Source organism: Leopardus geoffroyi, chromosome A3 (assembly GCF_018350155.1).
Source record: "Leopardus geoffroyi isolate Oge1 chromosome A3, O.geoffroyi_Oge1_pat1.0, whole genome shotgun sequence".
NCBI lineage: Eukaryota > Metazoa > Chordata > Mammalia > Carnivora > Felidae > Leopardus > Leopardus geoffroyi.
Window position 1 is genome coordinate 58,494,399 of NC_059336.1, and position 26,568 is coordinate 58,520,966.

The 26,568-nt window shown below is 38.5% G+C and overlaps 1 protein-coding gene and 1 pseudogene across 5 annotated transcripts in view; one reads left to right on the forward strand and one right to left on the reverse strand.

Annotated features, from left to right (window-relative positions):
- The window catches only part of RFX8 (regulatory factor X8), a 262,919-nt gene that overhangs the window by 70,650 nt on the left and 165,701 nt on the right, over positions 1-26,568 (forward strand). Inside the window, exon 4 of one of the 5 annotated variants that reach the window (XM_045445663.1) lies at positions 24,807-24,956. The exons of 3 other annotated variants lie outside the window; for them this stretch is intronic. In XM_045445663.1, coding sequence (XP_045301619.1) covers positions 24,885-24,956 — 72 coding nt within the window. In that variant the 5' untranslated portion in view covers positions 24,807-24,884. Of the gene's footprint in view, positions 1-24,806; positions 24,957-26,568 lie in introns of those variants that run through there. One more of the 5 variants, XM_045445666.1, reaches the window with a different exon arrangement.
- On the reverse strand, positions 13,976-14,427 carry LOC123580642 (annotated as a pseudogene).

Consider the following 26,568-nt stretch of genomic DNA (forward strand, 5'->3'; position numbering starts at 1 on the left):
GACAGAATCTGAAGCAGTCTGCATGCTGTCAGCACAGAGCCTGACATGGGGCTTGAACCTACAAACTATGAGATCATGACTTGAACCAAAGTTGGATGCTCAACTCACTGAGCCACTCAGGTACCCCTAGGGATCTTTTTTTTTAAGCTTATTTATTTGTTTGAGAGAGAGAGAGAGAGAGAGAGAGAGAGAGAGAGAACGTGCACACACATCGGGCAGGGGCGGACAAAAAGAGAGAGAATCCCAAGCAGATTCCGTGCTGTCAAGGCAGAGCCTGATGCAGGGCTTGATCCCACTAACTACACCATGAGATCATGATCTCAGCTAAAATCAAGAGTTGGATGCTTAACTGACTGGTTAAGTAGGTGGCTTCCCCCTACTCCACCAGGGATCCTTAAGGTAAAGAGTATGGCTTTTGACTATGAATTCCTTTATAAGTTACTCCAGGAAATGTGTGTTTTTGACTGATAAGTGGAATAAATATCCATCTTTGCTGCAAAACCCAAGATCTCACACATAGTAGGTGCTAAATAAATATTTGCTTCATAAGCAAATGGATAAATGAAATAGTAAATAATTCCACTCTTTTCCTGATAGCTTTTTAAAGATACAATGAATCAATTTTTTAAAGGGATAAAAAAGTTGAAAACTTAAAAAAACTAAACTATTTGTTCTAAAAGCCCAGAGGAAAGATAGGAGCCACTAGAAGGGCCTGCCTACCTGGCTTAACTAACTGATGCATCCATCAAAGCAGTTGGAGGAACTAGAGTTGGAAAGGGTTCAAGGATAACGCTGGCTTTGTTGTTGTGTTTGTTTTTAATGCATGGCCATAGCGTTTGCTCTTGACATCTCAAGTGCAGGGATGTGAATCTGGGATTATCTCCCAGCCACTCTTGGCTTCTTGTGAGTAATACCCTCACATCTCATTAGATGCACCCGCTACCATCTGGACCCGATCGACCTTGATCCTGAGCAGGCAGGAGGGGGTAGGTGAGCAGAAGGAGGTATATGATGGCACTCTAGAAAGAAGCTGGCTTGCCTGTCCCCCAAGAGCAAAGGGGTTAAGAGCTTTGGCTTAAGTTACAAGTGACCTGGATTTGGGTCCCAGCTCCACTATTTACTGTGTCTTTCTTGACACGTTACTCAACCTCTCTGTACCCCAGTTTCCTCATTCATTAAATGGGGGTCACTAAAGTTTATTTCAAGGGTTACTCTAAGGACTAAATGGGGTGAAGGATGCAAGCACTTAGCCTGTACCTGGCACACAGTAAAGCCTCAGGAAACGTTAATTTAAAAAAAAAATCCAGGGGTGCCTGGACGGCTTAGTTGGTTAAGCATCTGACTTTGAATCAGGTCATAATCTCAGGGTCCATGAGTTTGAGCCCCGCAACAGGCTCTGTGCTGACAGCTCAGAGCCTGTTTGGGATTCTGTGTCTCCCTCTCTCTCTGCCCCTCTCCACCCTCTCAAAAGTAAATAAACATTAAAAATTTTATTTAAAAAAACCCCAAAACCTCAGTGCTGCCCACTGTGCTCCCCTCTGGTCTATACTTTCTTTGATGCTTTAGGGTTTCCTAATGTGGAAACAAGTAGTTTGAGAGTCATTGGGGTTTGAGGTTGGAGGAAGTCTTCGGGATCAGTCTGTTCCCCAAGACACCTGACTTAGAACCCCCTTTTCTGCATCCCTGGTGGATGGCCATTCACCTCTACTAGAACTCATCTAGGAAAGGGGAGACAAACACTTTGTGAAGCACCCCTTTTTGTTGTCCTTGCTTCCGGAAAGGTTTTTCCATGCATTGAGCTGAAATCTATGTCTTTTATAACTTCTATGTATAATTTTGAGCTTCGTCCCCTTTTCATTCCATTCTCTTTTCCACATGACAGTTCAAAATTTTTGACACAGCGCTTTTCCCTTTGAGCATCTTTTATAAGCCAGCCTAATGTAATACTAGATTAATGTTTTATGTGTTTACTTTTTTTTTCTTCCTGGCACCTCTCCGAGGAACCAACTCTCCAAATTCTTAGTGGCTCAGATGAGGCCAAGCACCCCCACCTCAATTCTGAGTCCCAGAGGTGGGCATGTGGCCCAGAGTACTCTACCATCCTGACTACAGTGATTGGTTTAGAAATTATCAGATGACCCACGCTGGACCATTCAGGGGTCTCCACTAGAATTTTGCTGTAACTCTGGGAAAAGACAGATTTTCTTTTCTTTGGCATCACTACCTCTATGGCTGGTAAATGTGTGGCCATCTTTGCCAACACATTAGGAGTTCTTGCCTAAGAATGGATCCAAACACAGGAAAGCAAGGTCTCCAGTTAGCATGAGCTAATACTTCCTGATGACTAAATTTGAACCCAGGATCAAACTGTACTTGAAACCATCATGTCTTGAATATCCCAGTTTTGTAGACCTAAATCTACACCCTCCCTTCTTCTGTTTTAAGCTAGTTTCAATTGGTTTTCTGTCACCTGCAACCAAAAGTGTCTTATCCAGACAGGAAGTTCTTGCTGTAGGACTCATAGAAATAACGTTGGTATTCTATCCTGGCTGCCCTTTCATGGATACCCAATACTTTGTCATTGTTGGCATATTAAAAAGGCTATTCATGCTTCATATTCCTTGAACCTCAGAGGCAAAGGCACTTGCCAGAACCTCCTAAACCTTTCTTCCAAACTATCTAAGTGAGCTAATCTGGGTCAGGGTATATCTCAACCAAATGTGCACCGGAATCAACAACCCAGAAATGCCCTGTTTGCTGACTAGGCCAGAGTAAGTAAAGCATATGTCAAAGGATAGTGTTGTCTTAGGCTTAGAGAGACAGGCACCAAAAGTTGTAGCAGAAAGCCAGAGAACCCCACTGTCTCAGCGAGGGGAGGACCAGGAGAGCTATTTCTTCCCTCTAACCTTTGGCCCACAGGCTTCCTGCAGAACTGAAACTTTGAAGAAATTCTCAGAGGAGGGATCTGGTTTTCTTCTTCTTCATCTTTTTGTTTTAAGTAGGCTCCACACCCAACATGGGACTTGAACTCATGACCCTGAGATCAAGAGTCACGTGCTTTACTGACTGAGCCAGCCAGGTGCCCCAAGACACCTGGTTTTCTAAATTTTTATTTTATATAGAGAAAAAATTTTAAAGCATGGAATGGAAAGTATACCAAGTTTCTATATGAGCAAACACATAGTTCTCAAAAGAACTAACTCTCCAAATTCTTGGTGGCTTAGATGGGGCCAGCTGCCCTCCATATACTCACTATATTAGTTTTCTTGGGCCACCATAACAAAGAGCCACAGACTGGGTGGCTTAAACAACAATTTATTTCCTCATCATTCTTGAGGCCAGAAGTCTAAGAGCAAGGTGTCAGCGGGGTTGGTTTCTTCTGAGGCTGGTCTCCTTGGCTTGCAGATGGCTGTTCCTCTGTCTGTGATGACTGTTTGCTAATCTCCTCTTCTAATAAGGACCCCAGTCATATTGGAATAAGACCTACCCCACTGACCTCATTTAACCTTAATTGTTTCTGTAAAAACCCTATCTCTAAATACAGTCACATTCTGAGGTACTAAGGGTTAAGACTTCACAATATGAATTTTGGAGGACACAGTTCAGCCCATAACACTCACCAACAGTAATCTCTGGATGCTCCAGCCATCAACTATGCAATGTTTAGGAAATTCAGAATCTTGATCATTCCTATGTTTTTTTAAGCAATGAGATGAACAGGCTGTTTTTATCAATCATGCAGAAACTCACTGCTTCCTCAGAATAGATCCAAAGCAAAGGAACATAAAGACCTGGCTGCAAAAGCAGCCCCAAATGTATCTGCTGAGAGAAAGAGAGGGGCCAATTTTCCTGCAGCAGACTAGGCTCACTTTAGCTGAGAATCCAGTAGAAGGCTAGACCTCATCCTTTCCCAGGTCAGCACTCCTGCACCTCAGGGAACAGAGTGGACAAGGGACTCTGGCAAAAACAAGAGGTTCACCTAAATCACTCTTCCTTGTTAAAGAGTGCCAGGGAGCCAGTTATATGAGTTCAGTTTTAAGCACATTTGAAAAGCACTAAGGTCGAAGAATGAGGAAAGAAAAGGCATGGGTCCTGTCTTTGAATTTTGCAACAAGTTTCAGATTTGCAACAAGTTTGCAACAAGTTACAGACTCTCCAGATAAAAAATACATTATTAAATAATGTACAACACCAGTGACGTAACACAATAGGTTACTTTTGCTTGAAAAATTACAATTGAGAATGGCATTGGAGTGAAGGACAATTTAAGTCATGTTTTAAATGTGTCACAGGAGGTGCCATTTAAAACAATCTTATAATGGATCTTTATTTTTTAAATCAACTAATTGTCAACATTTTGTTGGTTAAAGACATTCTAATTTTCATGTTAAAACAACGTTGTCTAGCAGAGCAGGAGGAAAAGAAATAGCTAAACTGTGTTAGGTCTAAGCTGGCCCTTGTCTGTTTCTCTTCTTTTCCTCATTCAACACCCAGCATATTTTTGTTTTGTCCTTCCAATAGTGAGAGCTCATTTCCACCTTGGGACTTTGCCCTTTTGGTACCCTCTGCATCTTCACATCTTCTGGTGGCTTACTCATTTCATCATTTGGGTCTCAGCTCAAATGCCACACATCCTGAAAATGGCTTCCCCACACCCCACTCAAGTCCTAATTACTCCCTACACCAGTGATTCTCCAAGTATGTATTCTCCAGCAATAGCAGCCTCACCTGGGAGCTTGTTAGAAATGCAAGTTCCCAGTCCCCACTCCAGACCTACTGGATGAGGAACTCTGAGAGTGTGGCCCAGCAATGTGTGATTCCAAAAGCCACCCAGGTGAGCTCATGCACACTCAAATTTGAAAACCACTGCTCTGCCCAATTCCTTGAGGTATTTTCTCCACAGCTCCCATCTCAGAAATTATCTGGTTTATTTGTTCATTTCTTGCCTATGTACCCTTACTAGAATCGAAGAATCATAATGAATGTGGAAACCTCTTTTGCCTTCATCATTGCTATCTGCCCTTGAACAGTGTGTGGCTCAATAAATATTGGTTGGATAAATGAGTGAATGATTAGATGGAGAGACAATATGAGTGGAGACTCTAGAGTTGGAAAGTGTGGGCTGAACCCTTACTCTGCTATGTGCCAATTGTGTGGCTAAGTCATTTGTGCTTCCTAAAACTGTTTCCTCCTCTGTAAAATGGGGATAGAAATAGCACCTATCTGAAGGTTGCCTAAAGATAAAATGAGATAATCTATGCTAAATGCTTCATATGTGCATAATAAACACCTATCATCATCATCATCATCATCATCATCATCATCATCATCATCATTTTATTGACTAGTACCCTCCTTCCTAAGGTAACCAGAACAAAGGAGCTCCAAGGGGATGAGAGGTTCAAGGAAAAATTTGAAAGGGGAGAGGGAGAAGCTGGACAGATGTGTCAAAGGAAGTTATTTATAGGCAATGGGAAAGGGTGGACCATGTTCTTGGGAGCTCCAGGACTGATGGGAACAAAGAAGCAGAAAATGTGGTAAATGAAGCCTGGTGAATATGGAGAGAGAGCTAGCTATCAGAAGCCCATAGCTCTAAGGATCAGAAACTGGATCCTGAGCATGAGAGGGAGGCTCTGGAAAGTTCTGGCAGGTGCATGGCCCCAGAACTGCTTGCTATCTCCTACATGAATGTGTCTTCTGAATAAACACAAGGCTCACTTATATCTTCCTCAGATTACTTGCCGTTTAGAGCAGCAAAGAGACCTCTCTCCCACCCCCTTAGTATTTTGCCTCACTCAAGAAGAGAGGTTTCTGCTCAGGGCTGACTTTATTTAAAGATGCCTTTAAAACTGTTGTTCTCCATGGCAACTAGAGAAATAGATGAGTGAAGAGCTTCTCCAGAATCCCCAGGTTTCTCGACATCTTCAAATTTGTTTCAATTACTGAAGAAAAATGGCATGGCACAAACAACAACTCATTTTTCTCTCTAAATTCCAAGGCCTGATGCAATATGTTTTCAGCAAGTACTGTGGTAATGTGTCCTAATTTAATAAAACTCTGCAGAATGCAAAAATATGGACATCCAAAAAGAGTGACTGCTTATAGTATTGAAAATTTCTTTCTTTTTTTAAAAAGGATTTGGAGCAGTACACTACACCTGTAAAAAGTTAGATTTCCCTGGCTTGTGCATTTAAAATGCATTTTACAAAAACTCAACTTAGAATTATTGGGAATATGTTGCCTCCAAAACGAGGCCACCCAGCAGGAGGTTCAATAGGAATGGTTTTAATCCCAGGCTTGCTTGGTGGAAGGGTTCTGCATGTCCCCATGGCAACAGAAGGCGGGGTGGAGTGGTAGTGGGGGTCCCTTTTGCTCTCTCTAGAGTTCCTCTCCAATCCCAGCTCTCTCTGGAGTTGGGGGTTTTTGGTGATGAGGTCAGTCAGAACCAGTATCCCTGAATCCTATGAAATTTGTTTTGGGGAGGACTCTACTAACATATAGAATAAACTCTTCCTTTGATCATCTTTGAAGTTTTTCTGGATGCTGCTTAACTCTGTGGATTAATAGTATGGTTTAACATAAAAGAATAGCCTGTTCCAGAGTGCCGGCAGCAGATTGTCCCAGAGATCCACAAGCTAGACCTTGCTAATGGAAGGCCAGAGACAGACCAGATTCTGTCCTTTCTGTTCCAGCCAGCTGAATCTGTGACAGCCACCTTTACCTGCCTTCTATATTCCAGCCTCTAAACCTTTGCTCACATCACACCCTTGTGCTGGGAGCTCTTTCTGCCATGAGGCATTCTTGGCTTGGTGCTCAGGGCCTGTGACCTTTCGAGGACCCATGACAATATTTCAGGCCTGGAAAAAAATGAATTGGCTCCTAAACATGAGGATTAAACACTGAAATTGAAATAAATATTTAATTAAGACTCTGCAAAATGTAACATGATATCAATGAGTCAGCTACTACTCAACTCAAGCCCTATATGATTACATAAAAATGTTAACAGTTTGGATCACGAGAAAACATTTATAAGTTATAAGGAAACTCAAAACTGGAATTATAAAAATTATACAGCAAAAATTTATATGTTCTGTGGGATGGGAATATGTTTTAATGTGTTTGCTATGAAGTGGGACAAAGTTGGACCCTGAAGTCCTAGACATGGGCCTGGCACTATTTCTTAGTAACTTTGCAATCTTGGGCAATCAGTAAAAGTCATGGAACAATGTTTCCCCATTTGAAAAATGAATTTAAATGAGATCAAGGTGATTTGTAGATGTAGTAGTGCCAATGAAATGTGTGTAAATTTTATTTGTGAATAATCTAAGGCAAATATGTAGAAGTAAAAGGAAAGGTTTTCTCACGTGATGACAGGCTTACTACCTATATTTGATTCTCTTTTAGTGATAGGCCAGGCAGGTGGAGGCAAGGGGCCTCTCTCCGCACCTCAAGGAAGGTCTGATGGGTCTGGGGTCTTCTGAAGAATAATGGAGAGGTTTTCTTTCCTTTGTAGACATCTGTTGAAAAGAATATTTATATATTCTTTATATTTCTCTCATTCCCCTAGAAGAAAGATGATAAGAAGAGCAAAGATTAAGCAGGACAAGAGGTACAATCTGGATAATAGAGCTCATCCTCCTAGTTTGTTCAGTCTGGTTTGCAAAGACATTCCATTGGTAACCTTAACCTGGTAGCATATATTTCCAGGTACCCCAAAAAAGAGACTACATAGAAATCCACACTATGCCCCCCTCAAGAAATATCTCTTTTGTATGGCCAGTGCCCCCTTTCATGTCAGAAGCCTGCAAGTGGCAGGACTGGATGTACCATAACTATGAGAAGCTTGGAGAGGAGATTGCTGCTGGCATAGATGGGCGTTATATGGGCATCATTTCAATCTCAGGCCGGGCCCTGATTGATGGCAACAACTCAGATGGCCTGGTTGCAAAGAAAATGCAGTAAAATCTCCGTATACCTATACTGACTAGTTGGTTGATTGATCTTTAAAGTTTATCTATTTTTGTGAGAAAAGAGAGAGGGATGGGCAGAGAGACAGGGAGAGAGAGAATCCCAAGCAGGCTCTGCGCTGTCAGCACAGAGCCTGATGTGAGGCTCGATCCCAGAAATCATGAGATTAGGACCTGAGCCAAAATTAAGAGTCAGACGTTCAACTGACTAAGCCATCCAGGCACCCCAATACTGATTTATTCAAAACAGTTCCAAATTCAGAGCAGTTCCAACCCTGCAATCAGTTGTGTACCATATTATCCAATAAAAAGTATTGAAAAACTCTAAATGTGATTAATCTTTTTTTTCCACCAGGTCTCTTGTACTCTGAAGTATTCTGGTTTTCTAGATTTACTTAAGAAGGACTTTTTGAGGGTTCCTAGGGTAGGTATTTGTATTGGTACTTTAATATTCTTGCCTCTTGATCTCTGATTGTTTTGCCTGCAGCCTATGCTCTGTGAAGTTTGGTTTAAAGATGGACTTCTAAAGATACCCTGTGCATTGGAGTCACCAGGCCTGTGCACACACTCTTTCCCACCCTGGTCACCCTCTTGATCATCTTCAGTGATACACAGTTTGCTCATCCCTTAAGGTCTAACCAAGGACTACCCCTTTCATAAGACTTCCCTGGGCTACCTCAGACTGCATGGGCCTTTCTTTCTTCTAACCTTAGTGACTCAAATTGGCACCACTTATTTAGGATTTGCGTTTCTCTTTGGATCCAATTCAGCATTGCCTGTAATTTCATGTGTGAACGATTCTGGAAAAGGCATATCAAAAAACAAGGCAAGCTTCCTCCCTTGAGGACATCTCGGGACATGTTAGGAGAGGCCCATGAAAGTTGAGGGCATGGAGGAGGAAGGTAGAGATTGGCCCTGAGGAGGTGGCCATGGAAGGGTGCACAGAGGTGGCAGCCTTCTTGCTGAGTTTGTGGGGAAGACAACAGGGAGAAAATCCAAAGCTACAGAGAGATGAAAAAGTTTGGCCTTGTCATGGGACAGAGAAAGATGGCTGTGGCTCAGTTGTAGTTGTGGAGAGCACATTCCCTGGGGCCAGGCTTTCAGGGTTGGAGTCCTGGCCCCAGCACCTACAAGCTGTTATGAATGTGAAAAGTTACTTAACCTCTCTTGGCTTGTTACTTCACCTGAACAATAATGTGAATAATATTGGTATTGACCTCTTAAAGTCATTGTGAGAATGAATAGGTATAAAGTGCATAGAACTGGGCCTCTGTTACGGTCACAGAAATAGTGAAGATGAGCTGCTCTGGGGAAGAGCAGAGACCCATGGAGGAAATGCCACTGGCAAGGGGTCAAAATGAGGTGGAGCTTGTATGCCATGTGTGGGTGTGAGTTGGGGCTTTATCCTTTGGGCAGTGGAATCTTGAACTGTAACTTAAATGTTCATGAGGATGTGTTTTATCTTAGTTAAAACTAAAGAGAAGAACTGTCTTATACCCTCTTGCATTCTCTATGGCAACTAGAATAGTTCCTGATAATAAATACTTGTTGAATGAATGAATGAATGAATGAATGAATACTAGGCTAAAAGATCCTCGTTTCTGTGTACATGGTATCAATATACTACATTTTACTGCAGTGTTCACTGAAGCTCTCCTTCTGTGTCTAATACACTTTACTTCTTCCAGACTCTCACATCTATGAACTTACTCTTCTCCCTCACTGTGATCTTTGGTCTTTTGTCTTTCTATTCTCCTAGGGCATTTAATGAATTGGGTTTATGTCTGCCTGAATGTCTGCCTCAGGAACTGCAATTTTAAGGATGTGTGATTTCCTTTCCCCACTCTTCCCTGCCAGCCCTCAAGAGTCCTGACAAACCAGTCCCCATCCTGGGTCATTACCTTCTTCCTTCTCCACATCTCTCACTCTCAGCCTCCTACACACTGTAAGTCCCTACATTTAGGACTTATTAAAATGTGATGTTGTCTACTGCGTCCTCAGTGCTGCCAGGCAGTCATTTGTTCTGTTAAATCTTCAAAAAATTAAATATTACAAACATTTACAAAGAATATACAGCTCAATGAATTTTTACAGAGTTAACCTCCAACTGATCATCACCTGGGTCAAAAACTAGAATGTTTCAACACCCTTGAAGTCTTTCTCACGCCCCTCCTGATCACTAGTACTTTGTCTTTTTCTGCAGTAAGCACTATCCTAAAGGTCATAGTAATAATTTCCTAACCTTTCTTCATGCTTTAACAACTTAAACATGTACTATTAAACACTATAATTTAGTTTTGCTCATTTTCTGAACTTCACATAGATGGAATTATATAGTATATGTATTGTGTGTATTTGGCTTCTTTGACTTATTATTATGTGTATGAAATTCATGTCATTGCATGAAGCTATAGTGCATTCATTCTCAGCGTTGTGTATTATTTCATTGTATAAATATACCATATTTTTAAATTATTTTTATTAAGGTATAATTGACTGACATATAACATTATATTAGTTTCAGGTGTACAACATAATGATTTGATATTTGAATACAATATGAAATGATCACCACAGCAAGTCTAGTTAACATTCATTACCATACTTAGCCATGAATTTTTCTTTTTTAGCCAAAAACCATACCAAAAGTATGGTAACATTCATTACCATACTTAGCCAAAATTTTTCTTTTTTTTCTTGTGATGAGGACCTTCAAGATTTACTCTCTTGGCAACTTTCAAATATGCAATACAGTATTACTATAGGTAACATGCTGTACATTACATCCCCATGACTTACTAATTTTATAACTGGAAGTTTGTACATTATGATTCCCTTCACTCATTGCTCCCCACCGGCCTGCATAATTTCTTTATCCTTTATGTAATTGTTGGATACTTGTGTTTTCAGTTTGGGGTTATGTTGAACAGTGCTGCTGTGGTTATTCCTGTACATGTCTTTTGGTGCCTATGTGCATGTATTTTTGTTAGGAATTCCACTGAGGAGTGGAATTCTGAATCATGGAATAGGAGAAAGAGAATCAACTAGCTCCCAATTTTGTTATTGCAATTTACATACATCCACCATTCCCAGCAGTGAATGAAGGTTCAGGGTTCCATATCTACACTTACATTTGGTGTTGTCAGTATAGTGTTATCTCAGTGTTTTAAAAAAAATTTTTTTTAATGTTTATTTATTTTTGAGAGAGAGAGTGCTAATGGGGGAGAGGCAGAGAGCGAGGGAGAGGCAGAATCCAAAGCAGGCCCAGGCTCTGAACTGTCAGCACAGAGCCCAGTGTGAGGCTTGAACTCATGAACTGTGAGATCATGATCTGAGCCAAAGTCAGATGCTTAACTGACTGAGCCACTGAGGTGCCCATATCTCAATGTATTTTTAATTTTCATTTCTCTAAGTACTAATAAAGTAGAGCCCTATTTCCTATGTTTTGGGGCCATGGATATTCTCTTTTGTTAAGTGCTTTTCCTTGTTTTCTTCTCATTTGTCTGTCTTTTGTTTCTGAGTTTGTAGGAGTCCTTTTGGGTCGGTTGAACAGCATCTTTTGATATACACAGAAGTTCTTATTTTCATGTGGTCTTGTTTATTAATCTTTTCTTTTGGTTATTGTTTTCTATAGCTGTGTAAGAAATGTTCCCCTGTCTTGAGGTCATGAGATATTTTCTTGTATTTTTTATAGAAGTTTTACTATTATTATTATTATTAAATATTCATTTTGACTATTATTTGCCTTTCACGTTTAAATCTATACTTTATCTGAAATTGGTTTTTATATGGAGTGAGATAGGGGCCAAGTTTCTTTTTTTTCCCACATGGATATCCCGTTTTTCCAGGACAATATATTTGAAATGCTATGGTTCACCCACTCTCTCCAGTGACAAACTTGTCATGTTCATGTATGCATGAGTCTGGTTTAGGGTTCTTTATACTGTTCCATTCACCTCTGTGTTTATGTCAGTGCCATACTATTTTAATTATTGTACCTTTATAATAAGTCTGGATACTTGGTAGAGCAAGTCTTCCTTGCTTGTTTTTCTTCTTCATAGAAGAAAGCTCTTTACCAACCTTTTCATTTCCATATAAATGTTAAAAATAAGGTTGTCAGTTTCCTATACAAAAAAAAAAAACAAAAAAACCTGTAAGAATTTTGATTATAAGTGTCTTGAGTCTAAACATAAGTTTCAGGGAAGAATTGACATCTTCACAATATTGAGTCTATTATTTCATTAACTTGTATATCTACCCATTTTTTGAGATCTCTTCAATTTTTCACAATAATGTCTTACAGTTTTTTGCACATCTTTTGTTATATTTATTGCTAAGCATTTGATATATTTATGTTTTTTGTTAATGGTATTTTTAAAGTTTCTTTTTCTTATATATTATATTCCTAATTATATTAGAAATATAATTGTATTAATAATTACACATAATTATATCATCATGTAAATAGCAATGTAATAGATTTTTGTATGTTAATTTTGCATCCAGTTAATCACATATGTTAGGTCTAAAGTTGAATAGATCATTTTGGACTTTTAAATGTATGTTATCATTAGAATCTATGAATAATAAAAATTTCCTTTCTTCCTTTCTAATCCATGTGCCTTTTTTTCTTATCTTATTACAATGGCTAGTACAATGTGGCATAAAAGTGGTGATAGCAGGGATTCTTGTTTTGTTCTTGATCTCCAAGGGAAGTTTTTCAATATTAACCATTAAGTATGATATTTAACTTAGATATTTTGTAAGTATTTGTATCACTCTGCATCTAGTCAGTCCCAATGAGAAACCAGGGAAACAGGGAAAGTTCAACAAAGAATTATTTAACCATGATAGGAGGGTAACTATGAAAATGCAGAGATAATGTTAAAGGACAGCCAGGGCTGAAGGAGAGTATCCAAGGAAATACAAACTTGGAAATGGAGCTTCCTTCCCATGGCTTCCTTCCCAGCCCTCATTGTAAGTCATGTGGTTGCAGCACTCTGCTTGGTGGAAAAGTTTTCAGGGTTGCTCAGGCTAGCACAGGGCCATGGTTGAGAGGCAAACAGGAAACAGTCTTTTAGGACTTAGGCCATTCAAGGCTGGTGTAGAAAGAGTTAGGTTTCTACTGTGTTTGTGAGGCCAGGATCTTGGAAAGGCCATAGGAAGGCCATTACTGGACCTGGACTGAAGCTGCAAGATTACTGAGGACTACATGCTCTGTGCACAGAGCTGGATCAGAGCACCCCAAATGTGCCCACCCACTCACACCTCTGAAAGTAGGAGCAAGAAAAAGTAAAACACTGTACTTTGGAGTCAGAAAGAGAAGCCATCTTTCTCTTGCAGTGTCACTTCAGCACCCCCTTTTGGCAAAGTTCCACATACTTGGTATGAAGGAATAGTGAGTGCTTCAAGAATCCCGTCCATCATAGAGCAGGTACTGAAGAGTGAATTTGGAGCTGAAAGGCAATAAATCGATAACTGGCACAATACGCTTGATCAGATTAAGGAAATTCTCTTCTATTTCTAGGTTGCTAAAAGTATTTTTCGTGAATGGGTTTTGAATTTTATCAAAGGATTTTCCTATTGAAACAATCATATGGTTTTTCTTTACTATGAATGTAGTCAAGGACACTAATCAATTGTTTATTGAATAAAATAAGTAACTTAAAATTTGCCATGTTTTTGTAATTTTTGTAATTTTTAAGTGTACCAATTCAGTATCATTAATTACATACACGCCATTACCACTGTTCCAATTTTTTTCATCAGCCCAAAGAGAAATTCTGTGCCCCTTAAGTAATAACTCCCCATTCCACCTCTGCCCAGCATCTGACAACTTCTAATCTATTTTCTCTGAGTTTTCCTATTCTAGGTATTTCACATAAGTAGAATTACATATTTGTCCTTTTGTGTCTGGACCACTACACCTAGCTTAATATTTTCAAGTTTCACTATGTTATAGAACTCCATTTTTGTTGTTGTTGTTGTTGTTTTTTGGTTTTTGGTTTTTTTGAGGAACAAGGACCACATTTTTTACTTGTTTATTTCTTGTATTGGAAGTATTCCTTGATGACATTCTTGGCCTGAGACTCTTTGCCGTAGACTTTAATCACCACACAATAGCAACCAACCACTTTGCAGGGTTTACTCTCTGTGTCAGTTTTATAGAGGCCTGTGCATTTTATAGAGGCCTATGCATTACCCTAGTTTCTTGTTCTCATCAACCTTAATTAGGTTGATTTGGTGTTCAGCACGAAGGGCCTCACCAACCTGACATACATAGGCTCATCACACATGAATGCAACACACAAGGATGGATTTGGTGCTTGTTTAAGGCTTTGGCAGCTTCACAAATTCCATGTGGTAGGCCATCATGGATGAAGGCAGTCTTCAGCACCTCTTGTAAAAAAGTATTAACATCCATTACACTTCCAGCAGTAATGCTTTCCTCAACCATGGTCATGGGTTACGGGTGGAGCCGAATCTTGGTGCACCTGGGCCTCCACCTCCAGGTATGACTCCATGGTGGCAAGGAAAGAACAGAACTTCATTTTTTTTTTAATGACTGAATAACATCCATTGCATGTATATGTCATATTTTGTAATGGTTAGTTATATATGTCAATTTAACTGTGCCATGGATACCCAGATAGCTGATGGTGTCTGGGTGTGTCTGTGAGGGTGTTTCTTGAGGAGATTAGCATTTGAATTGATGGACTAGGTAAAGCAGATGGCACTCCCCAGTGTAAGTGGGCATCATCAAGTCTGTTGAAAGCCAAACTAGAACAAAAGGCCAGTGGAAGGCTGAATTTGCTCTCTGCTTGACTGATTAAGCTGGCTGGGATATTGGTCTCTTTCCTTTAGCACTCCTGGTTCTCAGGCCTTCAGACTTGAACTAGAATCTATACCATTGGCTCTCCAGCTCTCAGATCTTTGAACTACACCACCAGCTTCCTTGGGTCTTTAGCTTTGCATATAGTAGATTATGGGACTTCTCAGCCTCCGTAATCATGTGAGCCAATACCTTATAATAAATCTGTTTATATTTGTGTATCTCTGTATCCATCTATCTGTTATCTATCTATCATCTCCCATTATTTCTTTAGAAAAATCTAAATATAAAACATTCATTCACTTGTTGAAGGACACTTGGATTATTTCCACTTTTTGGCTAATATAAACAGTGCTGCTATGAACATTAATGAACAAGTACCTGAGTCACTGTTTTCAATTCTTTGGGGTATATATAGGAGTGGAATTATATGGTAGATCACATGGTAATTCTGTGTTTAACTTTTTGAGGAACCACCAAGCTGTTTTCCAGAGCTGCTGTACCATTTTACATTCCCACCAATAATGTACAAGTGTTCCAATTCTTCCACATCTTTGCCAACACTTTTTATTTTCTTGTTTTGTTTTTTTATCATAGCCATTATGGTAGGTGTGAAGTGGTACCTCATTATGGTTTTGATTTGCATTTCCCTAATGACTAATGATGTTGAGCATCTTTTCATGCATTTATTGGCCATTTGTATATCTTTTTGGCCCATTTTAAAATTGGGTTGATTATTTTTTGTTTTTGAGTTGTAGGAGTTATTTATTATCTTCTGGATATTAAGTCCTTATCACATATATGCTTTGCAAATATTTACTACCATTCTGTTTCTTGTCCTTCATTATTAATAGTGTTCTTTGATGCACAAAAGTTTTTAATTTTTACGATGTCCAGTTTCTCTATTTTCTCTTTTGTTGCCTGTGCTTTTGTTTTTTTGTTTTTATTTTAAGTAGGCTCCATGCCCAATGTGAGGCTTGAGCTCATGACGCCAAGATCAAGAGTCATATTGGGGCACCCAGCTGGCTTAGTTGGTTGAGCCTCCAACTCTTGGTTTTGGCTTAGGTCATGATCTCACAGTTTGTGGGTTCAGGCCCCACGTTGGGCTCTGTGCTGACAGCGCGAAGCCTGCATGGGATTCTCTCTCTCTCCCTGCCTCTCTCTAATGCTCTCTCTCAAAAAAAAAAATAAAAAAAGAAAAAGAAAAAAAAAAAGAGTAAAATTTACCAAAAAAAAAAAAAAAAGAGAGAGAGAGAGAGAGAGAGAGAGTCACATGCTCTACTGATGGAGCCAGCCAGGCACCCCTACCTGTGCTTTTGGTTTCATACTTAAGAAAGCATTGTCAAATCCAAGGAAGATTTATTCTTATGTTTACTTTTAAGAGTTTTAGCTCTTAAATTTAGGTCTGTGATCCATTTTGAATTAATTTTTGTATATAGTCTAAAGGAAGGTTCCAACTGATTCTTCTGAATGTGGATATCCAGTCTTCCTGGAACCATTTGTTGAAAAAACTACCTTTTCCCTCCATTGAATAAAAGATTTTATTTCTATATTCTTCATTTCTATTCTATTTGTCTATATCTGTCCTTATGCCGGTACCAACCATACTGTTTTGATTACCATACCTTTGTAGTGCATTTTGACATTAGAAAGTGAGTCTTCCAACTTTGTTCTCTTTCAAGCTTGTTTTGGCTACTCAGAGCTCTTGAAATTCCATATGAATTTTAGAATCTACTTTTCCATTTTTACAAAAAATATCATTGGGGTTATGATAGAGATTGCATTGAGTTTGTATATCACTATGGGTATTGTCATCCTCACAGTATTAAGTCTTCTAATTCATGGACAAGAAATGTCTTTTCCTTTTATTTACATCTCTTTTAATTTCTTTCAGCTTTGTTTCATAGTTTTCAATGTACAAGTCTTTCATCTCCTTGGTTAAGCTAATTTGTAAGTGTCTTATTCTCTTTAGGTCTTTGTAAGTAGAATTGTTTTTAAAATTTCTGTTATATTTATTACCAGAATAAGGAAATAAAACTGATTTTTGAGTGTTGATGGTGCAGTCTGCAATTTTGCTGAATTTGTTTGTTAGCTCTAAAAAGTTTTTTGAATCTTTAGAGTTTCCTACATATAATATCACATCATCTTAGAAGAAAGATAATTTTACTTCTTTTCTAATTTGCATATCTTTTATTTCCTTGTCTTGCCTAATTATTCTGGCTACGACTTGCAGAGTGATATTGAATAATAGTGATGAAAGTGAGCATCCTTATCTTGTTCCTGATCTTAGGGGGAATACTTTCACTCTTTCACTATTGGGTATGATGGGTTGTGGGTTTTTCCTACATGGTCTTTATCATATTAAGGAGGTTGCTTTCTATTAGTGTACTGTGTGTTTTTATCATGAAGGTGTATTGAATTTTTCCAAATGCTTTTTCTACATTGAGATAATCTTGTAGTTTTTTCTCCTTCATTCTATTAATATAGTGTTACATTGATTGGTTTTCATATATTGAATCATCCTTACATTCTGGGACAACTCCTATTTGTTCACAGTGTAAAATCCTTTCACTATAATGCCAAATTCACTTGGCTAATATTTCATTGAATATTTTGTTGAATATAGATTTCCTATATTCATTAGGAATATTGATCTATGATTTTCTTTTTTTGTAGTATCTTTGTCATGCTTTGGTTACACTGATCTCATAGAATGAATTAGTAAAGTGTTCCCTCCTCTTTAATTTTCTGGGAGAGTTTAAGAAGGATCTATGCTAATTCTCCTTTAAATGTTTGGTGCTGGACTTTTCTTTGTTGGAAGGTTTTTGGTTTCTGATTCAATCTTTGTATTTGTTATAGGCCTATTAAGATTTCTGTTTCTTCTTGAGTCAGTTTTGGTAGTTGTGTTGTTTCTAAGAGTTTGTCCTTTTCATATAGGTTACCCAATTTGTTTGCATACAATTGTTCATAGTATTTTCTTATAATCCTTTTTATTTATGTAGTGTTTGTTGTCCTGTCCACTATTTCATTTGTAATTTTACTTGAGCTTTGTCTTTTTTTCTTAGTCAATTTAACTAAAGTTTGTCAATTTTGTTGATATTTTTAAAGAACCAACTTTTGGTTTCCTTGATTCTTCTGCTTTTTAGTTCTGCATTTTGTGTATCTCTGCTCTAATCCTTATTATTTCCTCCTTTCTATTAGCTTGGGTTTATTTTTCTTTTCTTTTTTTAGTTCCTTATGGTGCAGAGTTAAGCCATTGATTTGAGATCTTTCTCTCTCTCTCTTTTTAAAATGTAGGCATTTACTGCTATAAATTTCCTTCTGAGTACTCTTTTTGCTGCATCCCATAAGTTTTGGTATGTTTTATTTTCATCCTCATTTGTCTCTAAATATTTTCTAATTTCCCTTGTGATTTCTTCTTTGACCCACTGGTTGTTTAAGAATGTTGTTTAGCTTCCACATGCTTGTGAATTTTCCAATTTTATTTCTGTTACTGATTTCTATCTTCATCCCATTGTGGCTGAAGAAGATACTGTGTATAATATCTATCTTTTTTTTTACTGTTAATTTATTTTTGAGAGAGAGAGTGAGCGAGCAGGGGAGGGGCAGAGAGAGAGGGGGGCAGAAGATCTGAGTCAGGCTCTGTGCTAACAGTAGACAGCTCAATGCAGGGCTCAAACTCACAAACTGGGAGATCATGACCTGAGCCAAAGTCAGAGGCTTAACCGACTGAACCACCGAGGGACCCCTATGATATGTACCTTTTTAAACCTACTGAGAATTGTTTTGTAGCCTAACATATGGTCTGTCCTAGAGAATGTCTCATGTTCTTGGAAGGAATGTGTATTCTGCTGTTGTTGCATGGAATATTCTGTATGTCTGTTAGGTCTAGATGGTTTATGTGTTGTCCAAGTCCTCTATATCCTCACTTATTTTCTGTCTGGTTGTTCAGTCCATTATTTAAAGTAGGGCATTCATGTCTCCAACTATTATTGTAAAATTATTTCTTCCTTAAATTGTCAGTTTTTCCTTCATAAATTTTGAAAGTCTCTTGGGTGTGTAGATGTTTTGTTATATTATCTTGCTGTATTAAAAATGTTATTTATATATTGTCTTTTTCTCTTTTAATCTTTTGGAATTAAAGTTAATTTTGTCTGTTATTAGTATAGCTACCCCAATTCTCTTTTGGTTAATCTTTGTATGAAATGCCTTTTTCAATCCCTTCACTTTCAACATATTTATGTCTTTGTTTTTGTTTTAAAAATTCTTAATGTTTATTTATTTATTTTGAGAGGAAGAGAAAGGGAGAGAATCCCAAGCAGGCTCCATGCTGTCATCAGCACAGACCCTGGCATGTGGCTCGATCCCAGGAACCATGAGATCATAACTTGAGCCAAGATTAAGAGTCAGACACTTAACTGACTGAGCCACCCAGGTATCCCAATCTATTTGTGTCTTTGGATCTAAAGTGAGTCTCTTATAGATGTATATAGTTGAACCCATTTTTAGAAACCTTTTCTGCCAGTTTTTATCTTTTGATTGGAGAGCTTACTCAATTTACATTTAAAGTAATTACTGATAAAAGGGTCTTACTTAGTTTTGGCATTTTGCTATTTGTTTTCTAGGTATTATAGCTTTTTTTGTCCCTCACTTCCATTATCACTGCCTTCTTTTGTGTTTAGTTGATTTTTGTTGTGCGTTTGAGTCCCTTCTCATTTCCTTATGTGTATATTCTATACCTATTTTCTTTTTGGTTACTATAGGGATTTAATTTAACATCGTAAGGTTATAGCACCCTAATTTGAGTTTATAACAATTATCTTCAGTAGCACACAAAACTTGTATGTAGCTCCCTTCTCCCTTTCTATTATTAGAAGCCACAGATTACATCTTTACATGGTACATGACCAGTAGTATGTTTTTTATGCGTTTGTCCTTTAAACCATGTTTTTTAAATTTTTTTTATTTTTTTATTATTTAAAAATGTTTTAATGTTTATTTATTTTTGAGGCGGGGGGTGGGGGAGAGGCAGAGAGGGGGAGACACAGACTCTAAAGCAGGCTCCAGGCTCTGAGCTGTCAGCACAGAGCTTAATGCTGGGCTCAAACCCCAGAACTGCAAGATCATGACCAGAGCCAAGTTGGACACTTAACTGACTAAGCCACCTAGGTGCCCCTAAACCATGTTTTTAAAAAGTGGAGTTAATACCAAAATTACAATAATACTAGATTTTATAATTATCTATGTATTTACCTTCACCAGAGATCTTTTTAAGGTTATTTGTTTATTTTGAGATAGAGAGAGAGCATGTGTGTACAAATGGAGGAGAGGCAGAGAGAGAGAGAGAGGGAGAGAGAAAATCCCAAGTAGGCTCTGTGCTGACAGTGAGGAGCCCCATACAGGGCTCATGAACCATGATATTATGACCTGAGCCAAAACTAAGAGTCTGACAGTTAACTGATTGAGCCACCCAAGTGCCCCTTCACCAGAGATCTTTATTTCTTTTTACAGCATCAAGTAACTGTCTAGTTTCTTTTCAGCTCAACCAGGAGGACACCCTTTAGCATTTCTCTTATTATTATTATTAACAGAAACGTTTGTTTATTTATTTTGAGAGACAGAGAGTGTGAGCAGGGGAGGGACAGAGAGAGAGGGAGAGAGAGAGAGTCCCAAGCAGACTCCATGCTGTCAGTACTCAGCCCAAAGCAGGGCTGAAACATATGAACAATGAGATCATGACCTAAGCTGAAATCAAGAGTTGGATGCTTAACCAACTGAGCTACCCAGGCGCCCTGCATCCTTTAGCATTTCTTGTAGGAAAGGTCTAGTGGCAACAAACTCTCTTATCTTTTGATTATCTGAGAATGTCTTCATTTCTCTCTCATTGTTTTGATTTAGAACTTTCTTCACTTCTCTAAATTTTTTATTTTATTAAAACACACTAACAAAAAATTGACTGTCTTAACCATTTTTAAGCATACAGTCAGCAGTTTTAAGTACATTCATATTATTGTGCAAACATCAACACCATCCATCTCCAGAACCTTTCCATCTTGCAGAAATGCAACTCTGTACCCATTAAGCAATGATTCTTTATTTCCCCTCTCCTGTCAACCCCTGGAAACCACCATTCTACTTTCTGTGTCTATGAATTTGACTACTCCAGGTACCTTATACAAGTAGAATCATATAGCATTTGTCTTTTTGTGATCAGCTTATTTCACTTACTATAATGTTCTCAAGTTTCATCCATGTTATAGCATGTGTTAGAATTTCCTTCCTTTTTAAGGCTAGATAATATTCCATAATAGTAAACATTTTGTTTAACCATTAATTCATCCATGGATACTTGGTATGTCTGGTTATTCTCATTGTGTGCTAGAAGCAATATTTGAATACTTGTTTGTAGAAAACATTTGAGGCCTAGAATAACATTATTTTTTTCCCATAGAAGATCTATACTTGCAGGGCACCTGGGTGACTGAATGGGTTAAGTGTCTGACTTCGCTCAAGTCATGATCTCACAATTCGTGAGTTTGAACCCTGCGTTGGGCTCTGTACTGACAGCTCAGAGCCTGGAGCCTGCTTCGGATTCTGTGTCTCCCTCTCTCTTTGCCACTCACCCGCTCCCGCTCTGTCTCTCTCTCTCTCAAAAATAAATAAACATTAAAAAAATTAAAAAAGAAAAAAGAAGATCTGTACTTGCTTCCAGCAGGTTCCTAGAAAAATGTAGTAATCCAGGATCACATTATGCACTTTCAGGAATTGAGAAGATTTGAAGCTGGGCTGCAATTTTTGGTGGTCTTAGTTTGCTTCTAGTTTTCCTATGGTCCTGTGGAGACTCAACTGACAACACAGGAAATTCATTAGGGATCCTTCTCCTTCCTAATCTTCAGGGTCTCTGGGATCCTACTTTTATACTTCTCACTCCATAAGGTTGGCAAAAGCACTGCTCAGATGTCTCTGTGGGAAGTAGCAAACACACCCAAGGGGAAAGGAATTCTAATATCAAGCGTACCTCTCTGGATTATCTCCTGAATCTAGTAGGGTAATTCTTAGTGCCTTTATCATCATCAAGTAGTTGATTTTTATATTTCGTTAGCTTTTCTAATTGTACTCATTGCAAAGTTTGGTCTAAATTATCTGTAAAGGAAGTCTGGTGGTTTTTCATTCTACTCTTTTTGTTGCTTCCTCTCAAATTCCATGTAGGAGCCATTGAGTTCTCTGCCACAACCTTCAGACTTCCAAACCAACTTCACTTCTTCAGTCCCAACAGATGGTTTGGCTTTTTGTTCATTTGAGGAAACATATCTTTCTCAATGCCCTCCTCTCTCAGTATTGTTTTAAATTATTTGATTGTTTATTTGTTTTTGTATCTTTCTATATTTTTGTCTACTTCCTTCCTTTCTCAAAATAAAATCAGTCAAATTTTGTTAACATAGCTTCAGCTTTCTACCTCCTATCTCCTCTAATTTCCATCTCACCATGCTTCATCAACTAGAAACAAGCCTGTCTTAAATCTTTCCTGTTTATAACATTTTCCAGGGATTTCTCACCTAAATAAAACCTTACCCCCAATCTCCTACTGTCTAAAGCTGTCATGTCCTTTTCCCCCTTCTTTACATGGGTATTCTTTCCTGAAGAGAAAACTTCTATGGTTTCTCCTCCACCCCCACCCATTCTCTTGAAACTCTTTTGTAGATGGTCACCAATGACATCTAGGTTGGCAATGACTTTTGTCATTGTCTTCTATGCTAATTTCTTTGGAGCACATGAAACTATGATCTACTTCTCCCTAAACCTCTTTTTCTCTTGGCCTAAATTGTACTGCTATTTTCCTTATTCTTTTACATTTCTGACTATTATGCCTCTGCCACTGTAGCTGGCTACTTCTCTCAAATTCCTTATAAGACAACTATAATTTCAGAGTTTCTGCAAGGTCTTTAGGGGAAGATAAATGCTTCTATTGTTAGAAAGCCAAGAGTTTCAGAGGTGGGCCATAGGCACATCCTAGAATAGGGGAGTAAAAATGGGAAAAATTATTCTGCTTAGCAATCTAAAAAGCTATTTCAAATAAACTGGGAAAATTTTTATAGGTTACATTGCCTTTAGGAAAATGTTTCTTTTCCTTAATGTGTATTTACACTACATTGTCTCTGAGAAAAATTGTTTGTCCCTGAAGAGGGCATGTGAGATTGTGCTTTCATGTTATCTGTAGGACAATTTAGAGGTCTGTCCCCACCTCCCACCATGAAGATACTTGAACAGGGACTGAACTTGTAGTGGGAAAGCCCTCTGTGGACTGTTATCCTGAAGCCACCTGCATTGCTATCCTAAACTGACTAGCTCACATTCTGGGAAATGTCCTAGTAGTTTCCTGTGCTCCCTGAGTTCCATGTGTTCCATTATGGTCCAGTGTTAGAGAATCCACTGGGTCCAGAATAGAGGTGTGAAATTTGCACAGAAAAAGAAAAAGGTAAATGTGCTTTTGTTTAATGAGAGAAATAGAAGGATAGGTTTCAAGTCATGAAAACAAGACTAAGAAGTCAAATGTACACTGTGAAAGGAGTAATGCTTTTTCTTTTCTCTAGGATTCTGGGATATGACAATCTATTTAGCATGGAGACTTAAGTTTTCTTCTCTCCCTCATATCATTTCCTGTAGTTATTCCCAAAACTCTAATAAAGTTTTCAGTATGCCCCAGAGCCTTGTTTGAGTGGTTTTATGGATAAATAAAGGATACCCCAGAAAGGAGACATGCTGACATCTCTGCACCATCACCACCATATCCAGGTGTAATTATTGAAGAACAGGAGACACAGAGGTCCAAGTAATGAAGAACAGTGTAAGCAACCCAAGATAGTTCTGAGAGCAGCTGAGGGGAGAATATGATAATGGAGAGCCAATCACACTTTAGGGACTGCCTTCCCCAAACATATTAAAGGAAAATATATCTGCAAGGGGAGACACTTCCCAAAGTTCTATCTTGAACTCTCTTTTCTGTTCTTGTCTTGCTCCCCTCTGTTGACATATTGTCTATTTCCATGGCCTTCTGTGAGCCTATGGAATCATCTTCCCCCTCACTCCTAAGTTACAATCACAAGCTCATAACCTGTGTCCTGAACTCTAGTGCCGTATTCCCTACCAAGTGACTACAGGCATACTATTCACACCACAAACTCCATATGATTAAGGTTAGACTTAGTGTTTTTACTTTCCGTCTACATTCTTTCTATCCACACTAGCATTTCTGTCTTCACTATTTTTATTTTTGTTGGTTGCATAGTCAAGTTCCATTGCCCAGGCTTACACAGGGGTCATCTTCAAGTTCATCTCTCTTGCCATTGTCATCCATTTGCTTGAGCACATCCTGTCAATTCTTCTTTAGTAGCTATTCCTTTAGACCCCACTTTTCCATTCTTACTGCTATGATCCTAACTTCGCCCCCTTGCTTCATGCTCTGATTCTCGTGATACCCTCCTGGCTTCTAGTTTCTGTTTTTGCCTCTTCTAGGAATCTGCACATCCCTACCAAATTAACAGCTTCCTAAATTTTTTTTTACATCACTTCTCTGTTAGAACTTTTAGTGATTCCTTTTTGCCTTCCCAGCTGGTATTTAGTGACTTCTCTGGCTGGTATTAAAAATTCTCCAGTCTGGCCCCTTCTACCTTTCCAGTTTTATATCTCTCTACTCCCCTAAGTGGGCCTTGCTTTCAACAAAACTGGTCATGCTGTCCCTTTTTTTTCCCTCTCTGTCTCATTGTTTTCTCATTTTCTGGCACATTCTTTGTCTGCTTTCATCTCAGACACATCTTTCACACGCTCTACCTTAAATGCCACCCAAGAATTGGGGCCAAAATTTCTGTCTTAGCCTTAAACCTCCATTTCACTGATTGTATATCATTATGTGTTGTAGGGATGTATGTATATGTCTTATTTCTCCAACTAAACTGAACATCTTGTGAGAGTAAAGATGTGTTTCCTATATTTTATTTCCTCCGCAGACCCTATCAGAATGATAGACATATTATAATCAGCAAATGTGGAAGGAATAGCTGAATGAAAGAATATTCAAGAAGAAAATGCTAAAGAAGAGGAATTATACAATTGGGAGGAGGTTTTTCCCTGTTCTCATTGAGAATTCTGAACAAAAGGTAATTTTTACAGCTGATATAAGCTATATGTATAAATTTACCTTTGGCTTCTTGTAGTCATTGGAGTTGGACCAAATTAGACTTGAGCATGCAGATCTAAGGAAAATAGCCAAATGGCTTTTTCTTGAACAAAATTTATTTTTCTTGCCATAGCTATGTAGGAAGATAAGATATGAACACAAAATGGGTCTAGTTTTCCAGTCAAAGATAGGCCTTTTGCAAATATTATTAAACCTGTTATTTCTAAGTCATTTGCAAGTCTGGCTTAACCTACTAGAAACTACTAGAAAACATCATTTAAATATAATTAGATTCCTTCTTCCAGATTAATTTCTATAGAGTTTTCTAAAAATAAGAGTAGAAGAAAATGACATCATGAAAGCAGAGGTAAGTTCTTAGCCCTTTAATTCTACAGAAATTATACTGTTATTCTGGTCTGCTCAAATGGTTCTGTTGTGTTTACCCAACACACTGAGAGAAGAACAAAATGTCGAGTTTTAATAAGTTTTGTTTGCTTTAGTTGATAGCAAGTAATTTTTAGTCTCAGAAAGCAATGTTTTGTTTTGTTTTGTTTTTTACTTAGTGCTAATCTTGATGGTGTTTTGATGTCAGTGAGTATTTGGCTAGTTGTATTGCAATTTTGCCAAATTGCTTAGAGACTGGATGAAAAAAATCCATGAAATAGATTTTATATTAGTGACTTGATATTAAGTGAATTTGGCTGCATTATCTCTGTTTTTTTCACTTTAATCAAAAGAGGGTAAGTACTGAAATACATTGAAAGCTTAGCTAGAGCAAATTCTTAATAGGCCAGTGTCTGTCTGTCTTTCTCTGTCACACATATATCTACTTCTGTTGCGCCCTTATATTTCTCAGAGAACAAATCTTGGTGATACCATGGAAATGCTCATTCGTCAGATGATCTGAACTTTCTGAGGTTGTAAAAAGCGTGGCTCCTGGAAGCTTCCTAGTGGACTTCTTAATGGGGATTTTCAGACTGTAAAATTGAATGGCTAGGGTTGCTGACCTCTTGAGATCTATAACCTCTTCTGTCATGGTGAGAATGGACATTGTAAGAAAAGAAGAGGGATGTGGCTCTTTCAGGTAAAATCATCAATTCAATGAAGCAAAAATATGAGTATCTGTGGTTGTCATGCATTGCAGATTGCCAACGACGGGGGGTGTAATTGATCAGGGACCCCATTCTGAAATTCATCGTCATTTTGCACCAAGATCATGCCTCCCATGGACTGCTCTCAGTCAGTGACTGAGCTGGGCACAATATCAAGGCAGGTCTGTTCCTGGGAGCCATGGGACTCCTATGGCTTTTTTCAACCTTCCTCAGACTGCATAGCAGTCCAGGAGACTTTCATACAGCCTTTCTCCCTGCTCACCATCACTCAGAGTCAGACTGGCATCATGGTCTAGTGGCTTTCCTAGCCCTTTTCAGCTTCTTTCCTATTTTCCCTCACAAGGTGTTTCCCCTTATGTATCCTTGTACATATAATCCCATCTGTTTCTTCAGTGATCTGGATTAACACGGCATTTACTGGGTATAAAGTATTCTTCTGGGATGCATAGATAAACCTCTGTCAGAAATAGCTCACCTCCA